The sequence below is a fragment of the Gasterosteus aculeatus genome, chromosome 2 (assembly GCF_964276395.1).
Source record: "Gasterosteus aculeatus chromosome 2, fGasAcu3.hap1.1, whole genome shotgun sequence".
NCBI classification, from domain to species: Eukaryota; Metazoa; Chordata; class Actinopteri; order Perciformes; family Gasterosteidae; genus Gasterosteus; species Gasterosteus aculeatus.
Window position 1 is genome coordinate 17412067 of NC_135689.1, and position 22237 is coordinate 17434303.

General features: G+C 46.6%; 1 protein-coding gene across 2 annotated transcripts in view; it reads right to left on the reverse strand.

Annotated features, from left to right (window-relative positions):
• Positions 1-1130: 1130 nt before the first annotated feature.
• Positions 1131-22237, reverse strand: part of LOC120829428 (MICOS complex subunit mic25a) — a 49040-nt gene continuing 27933 nt past the window's right edge. For both annotated transcript variants that reach the window (XM_040193507.2, XM_078085522.1), the window contains 2 exons: positions 16626-16761; positions 1131-1585 (listed from right to left, as the gene is read on the reverse strand). In XM_040193507.2, coding sequence (XP_040049441.2) covers positions 1562-1585; positions 16626-16761 — 160 coding nt within the window. In that variant the 3' untranslated portion in view covers positions 1131-1561. The remainder of the gene's footprint in view (positions 1586-16625; positions 16762-22237) is intronic.

The window sequence follows — 22237 nt, forward strand, 5'->3', positions numbered from 1 at the left end:
TAAGATTGGTCGCTAGTGGCCCAACGTGTGTGCGCTCCGTGCTCCAGGTACCGCAGCAGGAGAACTGAAGAAGGCCCGAATCAAGGCCGCGTCCCGCTTGTTGCATCTAGTCCGGTAGGCTCCGATAGTCGCCCACCTGACTGATGCAACAAGCGATAGGTGTGCATGCACACCTAGGCACACCTTAGAGTTGGGGGGGCAGGGAGATTTGGCTGCTGCAGGATTCCAACAACTGCCTAGACGAAGTACAAAAGTACCGTTGCAAAATAAAAATAAAAAGTCCTTCTGCTGTAAATAGGAGAAAAACGGGGGAATTAGAATATTTTTTCAGTCAAAGGCTGAGAACCGACAACTGAAGATTCTTTCATTTTAATTTAGTTGCAAATTCATTACTTTTAAAAAGGGCTCTGCTTCAAAATTCACCGCCTACCCATCTGTTGCATTGCTGCGTGCCGCCTTACACTAAACCTCCCGATTTCGTCCTGTTTCAAATGCTCTAATTTGACCTCCTCTTTGAACGGGGACATGAAACCGCTGGCATACGGGCCTGTTCAGTGAGGTTGTTGTTCCCCTCGACACACAGTACGCGCCCCCTCCCGTCCCAACACACGGATTGACAGCAGGACGGCTCCGTCTGTTATTCCTCACGGACGATTGGATTCAAACGTTTAACAGTATTTGTCCAAAGGACGTAAAGTGTGATATTTTCCCCTCATGCACCGCGGCTGTAAAACAGGTTCACACTCGCTCTTCTGTTGGTAAGATAACAGCTCACAGCTGTTACGCCCAAGCTTTCGGCGCTGCTTGGTGCCAACAGCGACTGCGACTGCTCGCGGTGTCAGAATTCATTGGTGCAGCATTACAGAGGAGAAAAAACAACTCATGCTTTTCTTTAACTGGCTTTGGCCTCGCTCTGTTTGTAGGTTTCTTCAGTGTCACAGCTCTTCATGTTAATGCCCCGCTCTTCTTCGTACATTACAAAAAAGATGCCTGAACTCCCCTCTCCCTCAATGAGAAAAAAACAATTCATCACAATTAATCACTTAAAATTGGATGATCTTAGCTTGGGAATGAAAAAAACTCTGCTTGATTGGTCGGGAAGAAGTACAAATGTGAAGACAAAAACAAGATTGTCGCAGGATATGAATGATTTAATGAAATCATACATTACAGGTGTGATGCATTTAAGCCACGGCCGGGATGACCTGAGCTTTTACTCCTGCCTTCTTCAGAAAATACAAAAACCATGACGCTCAAAAACAAACACAAACCCTATAAATACTTACTCCTGAAGGAGTAAAATAAAAGCGCACCACAAATCTAATGAGCATACGCGTCACTCCTTCAAAAGCTTCCCTGTAAAATGTAGCAGTGCAGAACAACGGCGCATCCGTCACCGGATGATACCGCAGATAAATACCATGATGAGAATGTTTGTAAAACAAGCCATGCCGAAAGCAAATCCGCTCTCTCGTAATTCAAAGCAGGAAGGTGGCAAGTGCCGCCCGTGGTGCCAAAGTAAAAGCCTCAGATAACTGCTCTGGCCTTCTCCTTCCACTCTTCATCCGTGGTTGACCAGCAGGTTCTAAGAGGAGAAAAAGAAAAGAGGGGAAGAAAAGAACAGAGAATTAGTCCGTGTGCACTCTGGTCGCCCCCTCGGACCTTTGAGATGCTCTTAGGAACAAGGACAGGCGGGTTCTGTGCATCCTTTCACAGCCTTGACCGGGCACAAGTGAAAGGTCAGCGCTGCTAATAACGGGGATTATCTCAGCCATGGAGAGGAGCGAACCCGCCGACTGAGGTTACTCCTCCCGATGTCGCTTCTTCAGAGGCTTTTTCATGCTGCGACAAATTGCAAGTACATGATGACAATTTGCCTCTTGGTTCCTTAACCCTGTAACCCTCAGAGTTCATGCAGGCTTTGTTGTTACATTTTTATAAGACTGTTCCACTTGACATCATTTGAACGTTTTGGTCTTCTTTAACCAATGAACTAGAAGTTTGGGCATGGACATTCAAATTGTTGTTATTATTGATAACTTGGGAGAAATATGTTGCGTTAAGTCCAGTTTCTTCTTCTCTGTCACGCTCTCTAACCGCACACAGCGAGCGGCCCGGCGCTCAGTCCCCCGTCCTGTAATTGTCTCGGTTAAAAGTAGAAATGTGTTGAAAAAAAGGGATCTATATTTTTTTGAGTTTGGGGTTTAGAAGATAACACTTTCACTGGGCTTATTTTAATGGAATGCAGAATGGCTTTCAAATCCAAAGTGTGTTCGAGTGCCATTTAATGATTAATGTCGTATTTCACAGTTGTTTAGTTTTCATCCCACAGTAATCACACACAGATGTTCCCGGCAAAAGTGTTCCTGATTATTATTAAAAAGGAGTAAACATGTTGTGTCTTGGTTTCAAAAAGCTCGCTCTCGTTTTTCTCCTCCTGCTTTTATTCTGAAATAGGCGGCGGCTGCAGATCAAAACGTTACCCAGCAACAGTCGCAAAGGGCCGCTCACGCTGCCGATGTGGCCCGACATGATGTTTTTTTGCATGATATCATCCCCCAAACCCCTGGTAATTCAGGTAAACTTTCATCCGTGCTCTGTGAGCAGGCCGGAGTTCAGTCCGTGTGCGGGAGATGTAATGACCTCCAAGAGAGCCGAAGCCCGCTGACTTGAAAACGGCTCTGCGCAATTGATCCGAGCAGCGCGACCTCCATCTTTCAACTCGAGGATCAATGAGGTCCTCGAAACGCGAGCACCTTCATCACCCGGAGAGAACACAAGAGGTCTGACACCGGGGGTTCCGAGCCACGGTGGGCAACCTCTTCTCAAACACCGCGAGGGGGCTTCGCCCGTGAAATGGCGAAAATCTATTAACGCCGTAAAAAATCTGTCAAGACGAGGTGATTATTGGCCAATTGGAGCAAAGCTTTGACACCACGCGCGCCTATTCTCAATGATCAATGGAAGCTTGTGATATGCCTTGTTAGTGAGATGGTCTCATTGAGATAACGATGGGGGCTTAAAAGTGGACGATTGCCTTCAATGAAAAGGTAACTAAACTCTCTGAAGCCTTATTAATGAATGCTTATGTTTTCTAAGAGATGTAATCTGAAACAATGGCTGCTAGATGTGATTGGAGAAGCTGATTAACCAGGAAAGAATCAACTTTCAAAAAGTGAATAAAAGAAGGCGTCATACTCTACTGCTAAAGAAAGGTACGTTTATATATATATATATATATATATATATATATACGCACACGCAGTATTAAATCTTAAGAATGTATCATTTATCATTTATTCAGAGACAGTATTCTTCTAATAGAGCAGAAGTTACTTATTTCTTTCAGGAGAGACACTACTGTCCTGTACTGTTATTGTGCGATAGCAGCCGGGCCAGAGGAGCCGTAAGGGGGTCCGACACTTTGGAACGGAGAGGAATTCCTCTACAGATATTGGATGAGTTGCCATGAAAGTTTGTGCAGACATTAATGGTCCCCGGATGACACATAGTCATGACTGATGATCCCCTGACTTTTCTTCCAGCGGCATTATGAGTTTGACATTTTCCGTTTGGAATTAATTGTCTCAACAACTCCATTGCAAAGTTGGCCGTGGCATTTGCTGCACATTCATGTCCCCTCTGGAACAGAAAGTTGTCATAACTTTGGGAATTCTCTGACTTTTTATCTGCACCATCATCAGGTCACATTTTTTACATTGTCCATTACTTTCAATAATGATCTGATACCTGATCTCTGATAACAGACTAAAGTAGGATGGTAAAGAGGGTAAACATCAGCATTGCGGCATGTGATTGTGAACGTGCGTCACGTCACATGACGTCGCTGTCTGGAGCCTTTTTCCCTGCCGGTGGCAGATCACCATCTGACCCCCCAAGCACGTAGCATTTGCTCAAGATAAATTTCTCAGATACTGGAACACACAGTGAATATACGGCTCTTCATTCAGCTACGAGACGTCAACGTGCTTGTTGCACAGGAAGCAGGCTGCTGAGAGCCAAAGCCCCACCAACTATATATTTTCAATAAATAAAACTATATTTAATACTTTATAAAGTTGCAATGTCATATGTGTTTTTTGGCACCAGAAAAATGTTATTTGGTAGAAAACAGGACAAAACTGCTCTTTGGACGGAACAGGTAGCAGACCCCCGGTGTCCCCAAACTTTCAACTGAGTGAAAACAAATCTGAAACAACTCTCCTCGATCTCCTTAAGTCAATCCATATTTTATAAAAACTCTTTGATTTCGCCTTGATGTCTCAAAATGTTGAAGTAATATTTGAAAAGCACTTTGCATGTATCATCTCAAAAAACGGGTGCTTTTTCAGACAACCTTATCTTGAGAAGGTCGTCGATACAGCTATTTCATCCCGTTTAGATTATCGTTATTTCTTGTATGCAGAATTAATCAAAAGGAAAAGCAACATTTTTACCAAAATAATATCAGCCTTGTTTATACCTCTCAATACTGGCCATGTTTCTACTGAATACTTTCAAAGGTCTTCACTCACTCACACACAGATATTTGAACTGTGACTATATTTATCATTACGTTTTAAGAAAAACATTTCAATCAATGTTAATCAATAGCTGGATCTATTACTAATCCACGGTTTGATACTTCAACAATTTGCTTCAATGTCCCAGTGAGAAAATCGATGAAGCCCAGCTCTGCTTTAGAGGCTGTTCCTGGATGACCAGCTAGTCCTGAATTGAACCGTGTGGACTGATGCACCGAGCTGAATGACCTGTGTGTGTGTGTGTGTGGGGGAGGGGGTGGGGGGGGGGGGGGGATGGTATCTGCTCCTAGCACCGAGCAGTTCCCCCCAGCTGTGAAATTCAAACCATTAAAACCACAGAGAGACTCACAGAGCAGAGTGATCAATAAGGATCTCCTCTCCAGTCCGCTCACCTCACGCCTCTGATTTCCTCTCCTTCACCCCTCGTTCTTCTGCCCCGTCACCTCCTCTCCTCCATTCCCCCTCCGGCTTCATTCCGCACTAAACCAAGTGCAATCAGTAGGTGTTTACATTTACAACAATGTCCCAAAGAACATACCTTTCTTCTTTGGAAAGAAAAAACGCTAAAATTGGATGAATATAACCTCGCTGCCCGGACATGACGCCGTTTGAGAATCACAATGGTCACGATGTCGCCGGTACGATTCCCACTTAGGGATTGATGTGTCACTGTGCTTGTAAGTGTCAAGATAAAAAGCATAGAACTAAACCAAACTATATAGATCGACCATATAAACTATCTGGCTTCACAGAATAAAGAAAGCAGAGTTATTATTTAAAGCTTAAACTGAGAAAAAGAAAAAGAGCATTGATGACTAAAACACAATCATTTGTAAAACGTGAGGATCCACACACACGCTTGCATGGGATCAAAAGGAGGAAAAGCACGTCAGCAAAGAACTACTCAAATTAAACCAGTAAAAAGCTTATAAATGTTAAACCAGTTGCTCACATTTAAGCTGGGAATCTGAGCAACTGGTTTATATTTGCTTTTGGAAAAGTTCAAACTCACCAATACAGGTTTTGACTGTTAAATAGATAATATTAAAGTGCAAAGCAACGTGGTCTGAGGTGAAGTTCAGGCAGGTTCGTACCTATAAATACCAACATATGAATATAACAACAAGCAATGCACACGTTGACTGAAGAAGAATGGCAGAGATTCAGCAGCATTTAATAAGATAGAGAATAACATGACGGACATGGAGAGTGAGCAACGACAAACATCCTTTCAGACGACCAAGATAATCAGCTCTGCTCCTCTCAAAAGGAGAGCAGCAAATAAGTATTTTCATCTGGAAAGTAATCTGGATTTACTCCTTCAATTCATCCATCTTTCCCAAATCCAGATCTTGAATTCCAAATTATGAAACACTTTGCAAAGCCCATTTGAGAAGCAGGAAGCCTGTGTGAAACATTATTGCTTATTCGCTTATCGCTGTGTCCCTGATGAAGTTTAAAGTCTTTCACTGACACTAAATGAGAATACAACCTGGTCAGTGCAACAGACCTCAGCAAAAGTCTTTAGTACCGCGTCAGGTTCTGTAAACACCTTTACTGTAAACAAAAAAAAAAAAACTGGTACCAACGCACAACTCAGCCCGCCAACAAACTAATGGATTTTCCACCTGTGGCTCTAATTAAAGATCCGTCCTGAGTTCAAGCAGACCCGCACTAAGAAGTCTCACACCACGCTGCCTCCCAGATAGCGCATCGGCTATCTGGCCTTTTACAACGAGCACATTTTCGTTTAACTCGGCCAGCAGATTGGAGAGAGAGAGAGAGAGAGAGAGAGGGAGAGAGAGAGAGAGAGGGGGGGAAGGTAGTGGGGGAGAGAACAGGAGGGAGAACAGCGGCCAAACTCAGTAGGAGATACATTTAAAAAAATAAATAAAAGAACAACAAACGTCAGGAGAGCTAGAGGAGCTGCAGCCGTCTGCCTGTTCTCCATCCGGCCTGACGCAGCCGGGGAGCCTTGACTCAATTGGAAATCCATTTAATGTGATGACTGACAGGCCGTTGGGGCTCCCGGGTGATGGGTTGAGGCTCTGTGGTTGATGGGCCTGACCACTCTACTGCTGAAGGATGGAGGATGGAGGGCGAGGAGGAGAAGTTTATTTCAGGCAAACAAGATACTTCTCTCTTCGAAACTAAAGCAGAACTTCATTACCAATTTATACGTTCATTATTTTTTCATAAAAATCAGTAAGTCCAAAGCCCAGGGGCTTTCAATTAAAATCAACACATGACGAGCTGCAAATTCTTATGCTACGAGTGATGAGAAGCAACACGGCCTTTAGAGGCCTTTCCTTCAGACTAGATGGGAAAATCCCATTGGCTTTTGTTTAGGGAACCCATGAGATTCCCACTACCAGCTTGGCCTCCTAAAAACTCATCATCGATCCATACCTGACTTCAATGGGAAAAGTTGCCATCCTAAATTAAAGTGGTCACCTGGACGACGTTGACCGGCCCAACGCACAACACACAGCAGCCCCATGTCCTATAAAACATGGAGGCGCCAGGCGAAAAAAGGCTGCGCCCAGTGTGCGGCCAGTGAGCATGGAAAGTTTCAGGTCTATAGAGTGAAGATGAACTTACTCAAGAGGAGGCGTTTGTGCAGGCCTCACGGCACAGCCGAAATCTGGACTCTTGCCTCTGGTTGGACGAATCGCACTATCTCAACCCCTTTTTTTTTTATTAGTAGAAAAGTTGGCAACAAATGTAATTATCGATTCGTTGTGTCGTGAGACTATTACGCCCCCCAGTAAGTCGCGGAGATGTTTCAGTATAAAGAGCCGGCGCAGGCAGAGGAAGGGCCATCGGAGAGACCCGTAACGCTGGCGGAGACTGAGAAATCAGTACGACGTGACCCAGTGAGCACCAGCCGGGATTCCAACGCTGAAACCTGGTTGAAATCAGGCCTGACGGTGTAACACCTCATTTCAGCGTCTTTTCAACCGGCTGCAATGTGGTTCAACGTCTCCAAATTCACGTCGGTCATCGAGCATCTGGGAGCACTTCGGGAACCCACAAGAGAGTCCACAAACCCATCAACGTGAACGCTCAACACACTGAAATAGGTTGGTGAATGTGGTGATCAATGCAGCAGGAGAGGTTAAAGGTCATTCTGTCTAAAGCTTTAGGTTGTCACTGCGGGGGTGTAAGCATGCTGACATTAGCCGTTAGCTCAAAGCAGCACTAGTGCTACATGTACAACACATGCATGAGTGTGGGGTCTGAGTTGTATTACTGAGGAGTGATGATAAGCAGAAGTACCGTAGTGGTTAAAGCACCGGTCACTGGACTCACCACACAGCCGGTGGGCTTAGCAGATGCAGAATCCCTGAGGCCTGGGCTTTGTAGGGGAAAGGTTTTTATTATGCAAATTACACTTAAATGAATTATTGTTTTTGTGCAATGCAAGTACGCATCTGCCTTTTGTAAAATAAAAATAAAAAAGCAATTTTAAAGTTTCTCACGACAGTAAACTCAGCTCTGAGAAATAACAATGACACAATGCCCTCCATTTAGTTAGAAAAAGACACGAGGGAACGGGGGGGAAAAAATATGGATCTCTCTGGGAATACATGGGGCGATTTGGAGCGCGAACACAAAGGAGAGGCAGACCTCGACTCATAAAGAGAGCGAGGAGGCGCGGTGGTCCGACGCATTGAGTGACAGCGGGACACAAAAGGGACGCCGGTTTAAAGTGGACTGTTCCAATAATGTTGTGGGCTGCTTTGAGCCACTGGAAAAAATAGAAAGCCAGTGAAAAAGCCACCTAAAAGCCCGCTGCTGTCCTCTCTTATCCCAGCTGGTGGTCTCGGCTCCACAAAATCTCTTTCTGAGCGGGCCGTGGGGGGGGGGGGAGGAGGGGGGCGATAAAATGCCCACCAGAATATTGGTGTGGAACGCGGCCGGTGAAAAAAAACACAACAACAACAACTGAGCGTGTCAATTGCTTATGCAGCCGAGGTGGCTTTCAGCGACACACAATACAGGGTTTTGTTGAATTAATATTGGGACCCCCCGCCGGAGAACGTGGAAAGAGGGAGGGAGGGGGGGGGGGGGGTTGTGGCGCGAGCTGGCGGCTGCGGCGGCGCTCAGAAAGGTCAGCGAGGTGCACAAAAGCTGCTGAGAATGCCTCCCTCAGGAGGCAATTGAGAGAACCCTCGATTCTCACCCCCCCCCCCCCACCCCCCTCACCAGTTCCCAGTCGCTCGTTTTGAAAGCTTTGAGGTGTCAGAGGGCCACCGGGGGCCACGAGGCTGATAAAGGATGAAGCGGAGGCTCTAGATGTGGCTTGATGTGCCTTTTTCGATCGAACACTGCCGCGCAACAAAAGACGGCGAGAGTAAAACACGGCGGGGGAGGTGGAGGTGGGCGGGGGGGGGTGCGGGCTCCACGTGTAACACAACAGCGGCTGGAGCGTGCAGAGTGGCGGCGGTGAGCGCGCTCATTGTCAAAATCTCTCTGCTAGTGAGCAGGTCTTATGAAAGGGTTGTTATGCCGCCAAAGCTTCGGCTTCTTCCCCCCACAAGACTAAACAGTGAATAAAAGAAGGCGGCATATTCAACACTTAAATACTTCAATGCACTGTTATTTCACCAGAATCCTGGACGGCTGGATTGTAAAATAAAGCCCACCGAGTGCACACTAGACAGACGAGCAACAAAAGAAAGAACAGATAATGGCGCTCGCCGGTGATTGGTTGTGATCGCCTGTGCAATGATCAATGCAACGCTGATGGTTGATGACAGCGGGAACAACTGCCAACAGTATGAAAATGAAATCAATAAGTCAACTGCAGAGCAGGGAGAGAGAAATGAGGACGGCGGTGGAGAGAGGGAAGAGAGGAGAAACAGGAGGAGACAAAGAGACTCGACACATGGGGAAGAGAAAAGACAGACGAAGCCGCGAGATGAAAGGTGTGAGTTTAGAAGGAAGCAGAAAAACTAAATTGACAGATACAAAAAAAAAGGAAAAGTCAACACCAAACTGCCCGCCTTGGGTTCTGAAGCCTTAAAGCATGCACTCTCTTTACTGACCAGCAGGAGGCGACTCCTCCGGTTGCAAAATGAAGTATGATTGGATGGAAGTACGACTCCTCTCCTGATTGATTCCCTCAGTAAACATGACTTTGTGGTCTATCTTCAGTTGCAATTCCTCTTAAATACAGAATAATGTTCATTTTGAAAAACAGTCAAACATAAGGAGGGCCGGGGTGTCAAACTCATTTCAGGTTCGGGTCAGATCGCTCGGGGAAACCATTAAGGGGGCCCTGACCTTCTGGCCCGGAACCACCATGCCCAGAAACCCCCGAGTAACAACCACTGGGATTTTAGATTCCTGCAGAAAATAAGCTCTATAACAACTCCACTACAGTCTATCACTGCAAGAGCGCCAGTACGCCCAGCGCAGGCGTGAAGGCGCACGCGTCGGCATGAGCACGTCGCGTTGACCCATTTCGCCACTTCCAGACATCTGCATAACATTCTGTAAAAATTAAGCAAATAAAACCACAGCATCATTGGCACTTTTCCACTTCCGAGCATCCAACACAGTCAGCAGACCGTCTTCACCACACTCAGCCTTTGCACTGCTGTGTCTTGGCAGGTCTGAAGTTCCTCAACTGGAAAAAAATCAAAGATTATTTGTTGAAGCGTTTTCTTTGTCTTGCCTGAAGCCAGTCGCAGCTAATGAGGCACAAACAGGTGAGAGCAGAAGAGAGCCAACGTTACCGTTTGAGAATCGATTCAACGCCTTTGCAGCAGCGACGAACTGACACGCGACAATTTGTTAAGATTCGAGATTGTCGTTCGTGTTTTCCTCCAGTGGGCAGGAAGAAAACGCTGCGTTACAGCGCAGCCACAAATAGAACGTACGAGGAGAAAAAAGGGCTATCTGCGCCGCGGTACGTCAACTTTGTGGAAAAGTTCTGCACTTTGAAAGTAGATATAAAAATCGCTGCAAGACTTTAGCCCCAATTAAAGCAACCTACTCTAATTCAGAAGCGTGGTGTGAAACCCCCACGGATGAGTGTTTAATCTGAGACGCGTTCTCTCCGAACAAATACAAAAACTGGGGGAAAATGTTCCTTAATTAGGCCCGGATTAAAGAAAGCTACAAGACACTTTGTAATATTTATTCATGCATACCAATGAAGTGAACGTGGGGTTTGACTCTTTCTTCGCTTCATGAATTTTGTGTCAAAAACAGAGGAGTGCGTCAGTGAAAGTGTGTGTGTGTGTGTGTGGTCAGTAGCGGGTCTAGCGAGCAGCTGAAAACGCTCATTCTTCTTCATTAGTGCTGACTGCTGAGGGGCCCACCATCTATTCCTCCCTCTGCATCTTCTCATCCACCGTCCATCTCTAACCCGTCTTCCATGACCACTAACCGTCCCTTCACGCCGTGCGCCCAGCTCGCCTTTTTACCTCCCGATACTTGCCCTTTACCCCCACCATCCTCTCACTTGTGCAGCCCCCCCCCCCCCAAAGTATCCCTCTAGCGAAGTCTTTCTCTCACATGGCACTTCCTAACACATCACCCGCCTGTCATCTCCTTCGAAAATGCTTTTCTTCCCCTCACCCCCCTTTCTATTTTTCTCCTCTCCCGTCCTCGCATTGATTCCTCTCGTTGATTTTCTCGTAATGTCTTTTCAGCTCTGCCATATCAGTGCTAATCATAAGGTCCACCTCTCCTTTTCCCTTAGCTCATACTCATTTATTCCCCTTCATGCGGCCTGCAGCAGCAGGTCCGCGCCATCACTTGTTTCACATAAACTGATGTCCAGCTTCTTTCTGCCCGTGGACGTTTAATCTGAGCCTTCACCTCAGGACCGAATCCTCTCCTCTCCTCCTGTGCTCTCCTGTCACGCTTTAGTGCTTCCATTACTCTTTTTTCCTCTCTCTATGTCCAGTGTTTCTGGAGAAATATCCGTTCATTTCTTATCGGCCTTCCATCTCGCACGCCTACCTAACGCTTTCTACATCTTATCTACAGCGTGTGCGCTTTTAGTTCTTCAGAGCTTCAGTTTGTTTGTCTACATTTTGATCTGCCGGCGAGCAGCTGAGCCGCGGTGATCTTTGCAGCGGCGTGACCCCCCGTTCCATCAACAAAGAAACTCAGGTAGAGAGAAAAATCGATGGGAAGTTTTACACCGCTGTGATTTACTGGCTACGTGAGCGTCGGTTTGCATTCAGATGGGCCACAGATAGATTTATTATCACTACGGCAACAGGCTCTTCCTCTGAGAGTAGGCTTATCACAACTTGATGAAACTATTTTCCCTCTTCCCTTATCTTCTGCTGTGCCGTCCAGCGGGAATCCTCCCGGCCCACTACAGCGCGCCTGGGCCACAGCACACGCGCTCCTGGACAATATGTCCTAATATCCTGGCCATTCCGAGAACAGAGAATTCTGATCCATCCCTCGGAGGGCCTCAGGAAAGCTCCCCTGCATTGACTGCAGAGCTGCCCTGCTCAAATGCAAGTTCCCCGCCTCCACACTTACACAAATGAGAGGGACACATAATTGCAAAGCACAACATCCGTCGATACCACGGGCGTCAGAGAACCGTCAAAGACAATCACTCAGCGGCCGCTTTTGTTCTGCCTACTGAGCCAACATTTGAATGAAAGCAGCAAAGAAGAAAAAAACAAACGTGGAACTGGGTAGTATTTTTTCTTCATGCGAGTACAGCTCTTAACTCAGCACTTGATAAAGCTGCTGAGGGGCCTGTGGTGGACTGTCTGTCAACAGCTGGACAGTCTGTAGCGAAGCACAAGAAAGGGGAACTAAAAGCTGTGAATGAATGAGAGGGACAGTCCATGTCAATGCACTGGTTAATGAATGAGGGGGACAGTCCATGTCAATGCACTGGTGAATGAATGAGGGGGACAGTCCATGTCGGTGCACTGGTGAATGAATGAGAGGGACAGTCCATGTCAATGCACTGGTGAATGAATGAGGGGGACAGTCCATGTCGATGCACTGGTGAATGAATGAGGGGGTCAGTCCATGTCCCTGGGACTGTCACTAGCAAGTCCCCCCTACTCCCTTTTCCTCTTACCTCTAGTGCTGGTCATCAATCTAGAATCTAATCTACAACCTACGTTGCGTTGACATTGGAGCGGCGAGAGCTAGCAATCATTAGCAGGCCCTAATTCAATTGTCCCCATTGAACATTACAGCAAACTGGAGACAGACAGACAGACAGAGAAGCCGTAAACAACTTCCCACACGCCTCCCCTATCTGATTTAGAGTGTTGCTGAGGAATTCCAAATGGGTCCAGACTCCGCTGGTGGGCTCGGACCAATAAATGAAGGCCTATTCTTTGATCTTGGCAACGGTGAATAGTTGACTATTCAGCCTCACCGCTGTTAGATGGAGACATTTTAAAATCTCTTTATCAATCACGCGGCTGCTTCCCTGCATATTTCTCTCGGTTGGCTCCATTCTTTCTTCCTCTCTTTTAACTTTACCAGTAACTCCCTTGGTATCAGACCCCAAAGCCTGGCGTGTGTGTGCTCCACAGCAGGCATGGGATACACGTGTAGGCGTGTGCGTGTGTGTGTGTGAGCCTCACTAAATACAATTTACAACTTTAAAAAACCAGACCCCGAACTCTCTGCTCCACGAAGTCTGATCTGCAGAGGCCGTGTGCAGCATTCGTTTCCCTCCATCTCTTTAGCTTTTTATTTTTGGTGCCTGTATTTACTTCACCTGCTCCGTCTCCTCTCCGATCAGGTGTTTCCTCCATCCTTTCCAGGTCACCTTTTATGTCTCTGTCATTGTTTCCCTCTCTTCACTGTGAGCCAATTCTCTGAGTGTCGATAAACGACAGCCGAATCTAGTCAGTGGACGCGCTCGCATCCGAGCGTGCACATAAATGGCCGAGAAACCCAACCGAGCGTCTGGACGGGGCGTTTGAGTCGCACGTAGCGTCCCAGAGGATAATGACTAGAAGCTGTCTGTTCTCTGTGGGATCCTCCCCTCGTTTGCCATCAGACACACGCGCGCACGTACGTACACAAGCGCGCGCATAAAAAAGACGGCCGCGTGACCCCAGCGGGGAGGCATCTGAGACGCAGGCCCGTCCGCTGACCCGCTGGGACACTGATCAAAACACGTCGCGGCCGCTTCTGTCGGGTCCGGAAAGACAGAAACAATGAAAAAGTGGAGCGTGTGGAGTCGCAGTGAAGTCGCCGCTCGCTCATTTAAGCAGCGCTGGAATGAAAGGACATTCCTCCCATCAGGAGCTTTCAGTTTGCTGCTTATTTTTGATGAATCAAATGAGCAGTCGGAGAAGGATTTTTTAGAGGAATAAGTAGTTTGTAATACGGAAGAAAAAAATAAAATGAAAACAAATTTTCCCCAGAATCAAAGACCAATGTCTTTGTTTATGATGCACTTGTTTAAGTATAACAAAGAAGAACCACAGATTTAAGTAAAAATAATTATATTGTTATGTGTGTGTGTGTGCGCGTGTGTGTTTCTTTGTGGACTTAAATGCACTCCGTCAAATGTAACGAGTAGTTTGTCAATGGTACCATAATTAGAAATGTAATTGATAATTATGGTTCATTGGCCTTTTCCAACATTGTGTGTTGAACATGACGAGTTCCGTTTTCCCCCCACAACATGTCAGGCCTTAGTACACAAGTGTCCACCACAGAACCCCCCACAAGTCGCATGTGATGACCAAATGATGACAGCCTCTAAAGACACATAATGGAAGAACTTTATGAACTTTCGTCTTGGGCGAAAGCCAGGGAGACGCTTCAGGGGCCAATCAGCAGGAAAGACTTTGATGTGTAGGTTAAAGCAGACTGCAATGTAGAATTATTCACACACACACACACACACACACACACACACACACACACACACACATTGTGTATGAGCTACTGTGCTCTTTTAAAGACAGCCTTCAAAGAGTCTTCACTCCTCGTTATCTCACCCTAGCTAATATGATGATGATCTCTCTCTCTCACACACACACACACACACACACACACACACACACACACACACACACACACACACACACACACACACACACACACACACACACACACACACACACACACACACACACACACACACACGATATTTGACATCTCATAGGAAAATAAAACAAACGTAGACTTAGCTGTGCGTATATAAAAGTCTGTTTTTATCTGCATGGGTTTCATACCAGACTACAGCAATTGAAAGTGCACACACGTACAGGCAGCCCCCCCCAAACACACACACACTCTCACACACACACACAATGCACCAGGATAAGAGCGGAGGAATCAGGTTGCAGCGAGCTGATGATCACATGCTGTATTGCTGCACGCCGGGGGGGGAAGCCGGGGGGGGAGATGTGAGCGATGCCTCTACTGTACAAACTTTGGGAGGGCGAGTTTACAGTACTCTGCCCCCTCTTCCCCCCCCGCGCACATCTTCATCTTTTCTCCTGAACATTTTGGTGAATTCGGGACTTAAATCTGCTGCAGTGATGCACATACTTGAGGAGAGGAGCTCGTCTTTGCTTGTGAATAATAAAGCAGCTGATCCATTTGAGGAATGTGGGATGCTGAGAGCTAAAGTACAAAGGCGAGACTTTTCTGAGAGTGTTTTTGTAACTTGGCATCACCGCGGGTAAAAATAAAAAATAAAAAAAAAAGCTAAAAAGTGATTCCTTGACTTATAATAATGAAGACAAAACCACATCAACCAAATTAACACGGCTGCAGAAAACACCCATAAAAGGCCATGCAGCTTATTACTGCATCTATGGAGCTGCAGAGCTGTGAGAACGGCAGCTCAACCCAACAAAGTCGATTCAAACTAATATTACCGTTTGGTGAATATTTACAATGGCTTGCAAAACTGAATTTACATATTTTAATTTTACTGCGTAGTTTTCCCTTTTGAGTGATACAGGAAAAAAAGGGTTTTAAAAGCAAAATGACTCCAAGCTAAACACAGTATGAAACATACTAAGGTATGGTTTTAATCCAAGTTCCAAAATGGTTGGAGATAAATAAAAAATATAAAGCTGTGTTTCTTTTCACAATCCTTTTAAATTAAATTATTAATGATATTCGTCACATTCAGTTCTTTTCCGATCACCTCCTATCTTTTGACGTTGATGACAGCATATATTAGTTAGCTCATATAGCGTGACAACACTGTCTGCCTGGAAACGCTGAGTTTCATGTCCCTGAATTATTTATATATAATTAAAAACATGTGGATTATATCATCTGGATCATATAATAGCATCCTCGGGGTCACATAAGAACACTTGACGCCACAGAGCAAGATGCGCTAAACGCTCGTGGTGAGACTGCAGACATCATCTGATTCTGATTTTTCTCCAATTCTGGTTTCAGCCGGTTCAAACCGAATGTTGTCTAGGAAAAGGTTTAGTTTTACTGCTCAATTTTTTCTGAGGAACGCATTTTGTTTTTTTGTCTTTCCCTGTTACTTTAAATGCTTGTGTGTCTGTAAACAACCTAAAATTAGAACCGAAAGCAAAGCTTTTAAAACTACTGAGGACTGAGGATGCCACAGCAACCCGAACTGGGTGTGCCTTTGTGTCGTTCCCAACATAAGCAGGAAAACAAGTGTGGCAGCGCTGAAGAACTCGGCTTTCACACTTTTACATCAGGCACTCACCCTGAAAGCCGCTCCTAATGACGAGACTTCTCTTTGTGTTAAAACCTAAAGTGACAGCACTCAAAATCCGATCAATCAGATTTTTTGTGCCTTATTAATCCCCTCCCCTCCCCCCTCTCTCCTCCCCCGCCCGAATAATCGCGAGCACATGAGAAGTATTGAATTTCTTTCTTTTACGTCAGACAGTGTGGTGCCTGATATCAGCGCTCTCTGTGGAAAACTTCAAAAGACAATACTGTGGATTGTTAAGCTCCCCCCTGCTCCTTTGAAGGGCCATGTGAAGTACAATCGGATCAAATGTCATTAGCATTACTACAATTACTATACACCTATCTGAAAGATGCCTTTGATGTGGCTTTAGCGACCCTCGTAATTAAGATATGAGCCGGGCAAGAAGCGCTCACCTTCTTTGCGGCGTCGATACACCGCATGTATTCTTTGGCCAGGTCCGAACACCTGAGAGTCTGGTCTCGGTTGTCCCTGTAGCAGGATAAGATCTGAGCCTGCAGGCCCAGGCACACCGGGTCGGTGCTGCGAGACCTGTGGAACGCACAAACAGGGATGGAATTATTCAGGTGAATATATATATGTTCAAAATAATGTTCAATCCCCTCTTTCTCACGGCTTCTCACTGCTTCCCCAAAGGGACGATAACGTTGCGCCGTAACGGGTTTAACGTGTAAATAAGCGGCTGTTGACGCAGCTTGCACTCAAAAATGACTATTTAAGAAAAACATTTTTTTAGCTCTCTAAATGAATACATATTAGAGAATGGCCACCTCTGTGTGTGTGTGTGTGTTTCACAGCTGCCTCAGACCTCATGCTTGCCTTAAGCCGTACCTGGACAAAATAAAAATTGAAAAGACACACACACACACACACACACACACACACACACACACGACTAATTAAGGCAAACCCAAGACGGAAAACAATTACCAGCCTCGCCCTCTGCAACCGGTTGAACGGCGTGTTTGGTACGTGTCTCTCTCTCCAATCGCACAATTAGCGCTAAATCGCACTTAATTGTGTGCGTAGGATCGGCGTGATCAAGTACAGTTGAAAAGTGTGCTCCGAGTGGCTGAACGAGCCGTGCTTAATTCGCTATGTGGGCTGTGTTATAATTGGTCTTTGCCGGTCTATCGGCGCGATTGTTAACTATGACAGGCTCGCTGGCTGCGCGCCTCGCCGTAATGGACTCTGACTGATCGGAGCAGAGACGAGCCAGTTATGTCCGCCCACACACACACACACACACACACACACACACACACACACACACACACACACACACACACACACACACACAGTGTAGTACAGCAACGAACGTGGAAGCTTGAATGTTGATCCCCTCCGCGTGCGCTCTCTGTGAGGAGCATTTAACAGCAGATATAATTGAAAGCCTTATTAAAGGGTCTTTTAGGCTTTGATTGGCTGACCCCGCCTTTCAATTACAGCGCGTCCGTATCCGCGCCCACATTTTATCCTCGGCCTCATGGATGCAGGGGATTTTTTTCTGAGCCCGGGGGGGGGACGGAGGTTAAAGAGGAAAATGAACAGAGACACATGAAGGAATTAAGGGAGATAAAATGGCGACGGAGGAGGAACGAAGCGTTCATTGGGGGGGGGGGGCTCTCACAAGAAGTTTTAAAACGATGAAAACTGATGAGATCACTCAGATCGCCCCCACCGAACACCTCCAACGGCGCGTCTTGCCTTTTTCCCCCAACTTGTCTCCTGTCTTCTCTCCGACTCACAACCCCCCCGTCTCCTCTCCTCCTTTTTCTCTCATCGCATTAACAACACAGCCCGCACGACCACAAAGCTCGCCACCGCTATCTCTCCCTGGGCGTTTGAGGCCTCCGCAGATAAGGAACTCCCCTTTAATTTGAAATAAATGGCCTTCATCAGGAGCGCCACAGCCTCCTGATAGCGCCGCGCGGCTTATTAAAGGCGCTTGGAGCAGAAAATTGGCTGAGCCGCGGCAAAAAAAAGCTAAAGCTCTGACCACATGCTACAACAAATTGACGGTGAGGTCTTGAATCAACAATAATAACTGAGCCGCTTACAAAAATAAATGTAGAGAGAGAAATGTGTGTGTGCGGGGGGGGTTGTTTTCTTAGCTGGAGCGAGCGGAAAAAGCGGCGTCCCCCCTTACACGGCCCGACCAGCCGCGTGCCGGGTTGCTGTTAACGGGTCCCGCGTGCGGCGGAGGCATTTTAAATGCGCGCGTGGGAGCAAACATCTTCAGTAGTTCGCTACGCATCTGTGAGCGGGGAAATGTGACAACACGCAAACAGTGAGATTAGTTGCTTAATTAATGGCTGTGCCCATTATTTTTAATCTCCCGAGGCGTACGGAACACAGGGGCCCCCGGGCTCGTGGACCACGCCGCCCGGCTTAGCGAGACAAGGGAGAGGCGGCGACATGAAAGGGGGAGGGATTGGAAAAATGGAAGGGACACAAAACACAACGGCAACTACAAAAAGGCCTCTGGTGAAGCCCGGAAGGGCGATAAGCAAGACGCCTTTATCGCCTCGCCGCCGTGCATCTCGAGTTAGACTGATGCTTCCGTTCTGTGCGCTCCTTAATGGCTTTGGCTGCACATGTGAGGCACTGTTTGTCCTACGCGCGCCCCCTCGACGTGTATTCTGCCTGAGTACAAAGTATTGGCGTATCTGCGCGGCGTTGTGTTTCGGGCGGCCAATTAGTAAATCGTGTTCACATCTCACGGGAAGCGCCGCGCGAGGATGAAAAAGAAAGAGAATCCAATTCTGGTGACTGACTGGGCGGATACGAACGTTAAAAAGTTGTTTGTGTGGCGGCACACAGAGCACATGGTGTATTTGTATTTACGGTGCCTAGCTGCGTATTCCAAGGACGACAACGGCCTCCTTTCAACGTCTGTTTAAACATCGGGGCTTAAAAAAAAAAAAAATGCATATATATATATATATAAATAAAAGTCCCCAATCTGCTCAAACGCACGCCTCATATATGAAGGACGCCGGCACATTTTCCGACACCGCTCGCAGCGGGTTTGTGTGTGTGCACGCCGAGCCCCCCCTCACCCAATGTAATGGTACGGGATGAGCAGGTCCGCACGGCGCCTAGACCTCCACCCCGCAGAGCGCCATTCACTGGGTTATTCAAAGCTCATTGAAGCCGACGGGTCCAAATTGGACCGCAGTTGACTCGGACGGTCGTCGGGTCTCCGGCGGCAACGCACCGGCCGTCGTTTTGGGGTTTCGTGTCTGATTGAACAACATTTCTCTGCTGAGACGCATCTGAGGCAGCGGTGTTTGTTTTGTTTATTGATTTTATCAAATGAAGGAAAATGCATCAAAATCTGACAAATAAATGATGACAAAGTGAGCAAATGCACGTGTCAACTATAATTAAACCTGTGTGTATATTTGTCTGCCCTCTGCTCTTGTAGTCCTGGTGGTTCTCTTTGCGGTAAAAGACTTGACTATTACTTGAAAAACTAAAAACTCATTGGAAAAAAGTTCAGCATTTCATGAGTTCAGGAGCCATTATTTATTTTTTTTCCAACACAATATAGATGGCAAGAATAAGACCACAAATACAGTAACTGTCCACTGGCTTCATAACTGCCAGTCGGCATAAAGAGTGGAGGAAGGTGGAGACAGCGAACGTGGTTCTGTTCAAAAACACAAAATCATCACTATATTTAAAGCTTTCCCATTAGCTGGAATACAGCTTTTGGATATGTACATTTTTGGCATTCTTTATTGCAACGCTCCACTAATTTGCTTAAAATGGTAACGGTCCTATGAGGACAGAGCGCTTAATCGCTGGTGGGGAGGAGAAAGCTTTGCAGCGAGGTAAACACATCCATCCTTATCTATTGAGAAAAGAACATGGCGTCAGACGTTTTCGGAGGGTCGGGGCTCCTGAGCGCGCCGCTCCACCATTACCAGCTTGATTAATAACGCGGCGTCGGTGAAGTAAAGGGAAAAAGAGACACGATAACAAGGGAGCAGGAGGGCAGGAGAGGTGGAGAGGAAAACAGCCAGAGAGCCTCTTATCTCTGGCTCGTGGCTTGTATGCACCTGCACCCTGACAGCTTTTCAATTGACTGAGGGCACACATCCTGCGCTCCCCTATTTAGTTCCTGCACACTCCTTCACTCGCACCCCCTCATCCCTCCAAACCCATCACAGCCAGGTGGAGACTCCTCTCTGCGCTCAGACTTCTCTGTGTGTGCGTGTGTCTCTTGTAAACACCGAGGTGCATGTAGGGTGCTTTGATTCTCCCAACGCCTCGTTCGTTTCTTTTAATCAATGCAGCCGCTGCGTATGTAGAGCTGCACACGTGAAATTGAACCTCCGGCATAATGATTTTAGGACAGCCGCCCCGTGACGTGCAACAAATGGTCCGGGCGCCCGCTGCTCGGCCTTAAATTTTAAGTATTATATATAATTGAGACGGCCCAACATTTCCATCACCTTAAAAGGGGTTTCTGTCAAGGGTTTGTCTTTGATGTGTAAACGGGGCACATTGTGGACCAAATACGCAATGTGCAGCATCTCAGGGGTTCACTTTATATGTATTTATTGTAGCGAAAAGGGTCCTCAAACAGTTCCTCATAACGATGTTTTTCCCTTTGACACTGTGCGCTTGCCAATAGTTGCAGCCGTATCGCTGAGTGATGTCCGCAGGCCAGTATCATCTGATGCGGGCTGGAAGGATCTGACGAAGGCCGGCTATTAAGGCTGGTTCGACTAGGACTGTAACAGACAGCCGGCTTGTTAGAAGGCCTTTGGCAGTGGCTCGACGTGGTCTTCTGCCCTGTCCGTCTTCCGCTCTTGTTGCATTACTTTCAACTGTGAAGACGAGGGCTGTCTCCCTCCGTCCCTCACACGCAAAATACAGCTGGACTGAAAAGACAACTGTAAGCTGTACCTGTGACCTCGCAGCCAGGCAAGAGCCTGGCAAGTTAGCAGAAGGGCCGTTGGGAAAGGAGAAATCAGTTAGGCGAAGCAATCAATCCGTCGGCCGTTTACACAAAGGCTTGGCGCTGGAGTCCACTGCTAATGCTGCACTCCGGTATATTGGCCCTATTGGACCGGTTTGAAATCAAATCACTCAGACCTGTTTTCTTAACGAATTTCACCAGAAGCCTGAATGGCGCTTTGACGCTTCACTTGGACTTAAGGGGCTCAATTGGGGACCAAAGCCTTGCAACCTAATGAGGCGCTGGAAGGAATCAAACGCTAAGTATGCCTTCATTACAATAGAGGAGGTTCTTCTTCTCTTCTCTGGCGTTTCTCATCTTTATCATTGTTTATTTGTGAATCTGCACAATTTGTTGATCATGGGACTTTACGGCATAATTTTAGCAAAACAAATTGTGTCATTCACATTGAGAGAGGAAGAGAAGTTATTGAGCTTCTCTCTCAAACACACACAGATGGGACTTGGACATACTGGTCCCATAAAACCCCAGAGTCCCCTTTTGGCTCCAAGGGTTAAGCTGTGGATTAACGTGCGCACGCACACGTACACACAGCACATTTTACAGTAGCTTGGTTCTACAGCTCCGCATCGAGAGAAACTACACAATTCGCAACATCAAACCGTCTGTTTTGCAACATGTATGTCATCTGAAAATGTCAAAACATGGCAGTGGCAGTTGTTTTTAAATATGCACGGTGAATGACTCCAAATGTCCGGGATCTGTTACTAACACTGTACTCACCTCTGCATACTAAATTTAATTCATTCAAGACGATCAACAGACTGATGACAGAGGACACAGAAGAGGCTCAGCCCATTTCTGTACGTTTTTAAAGCAGACAAAAATAAAGATATCTGCTACAACTCATCTACTGCACTCACCTTAAGTATTCTGCATCTATTGCTTTTGGAGCGCTGCTCTCCGAGGTGACAGAAAGCACGGTAGAGACCATCTTGAATCATTGCAAAATAATTAAATAATGAACATGCGTTGCAAAAAGCATGTTCATAGTGAGGCTGCCCACTGTTTAAG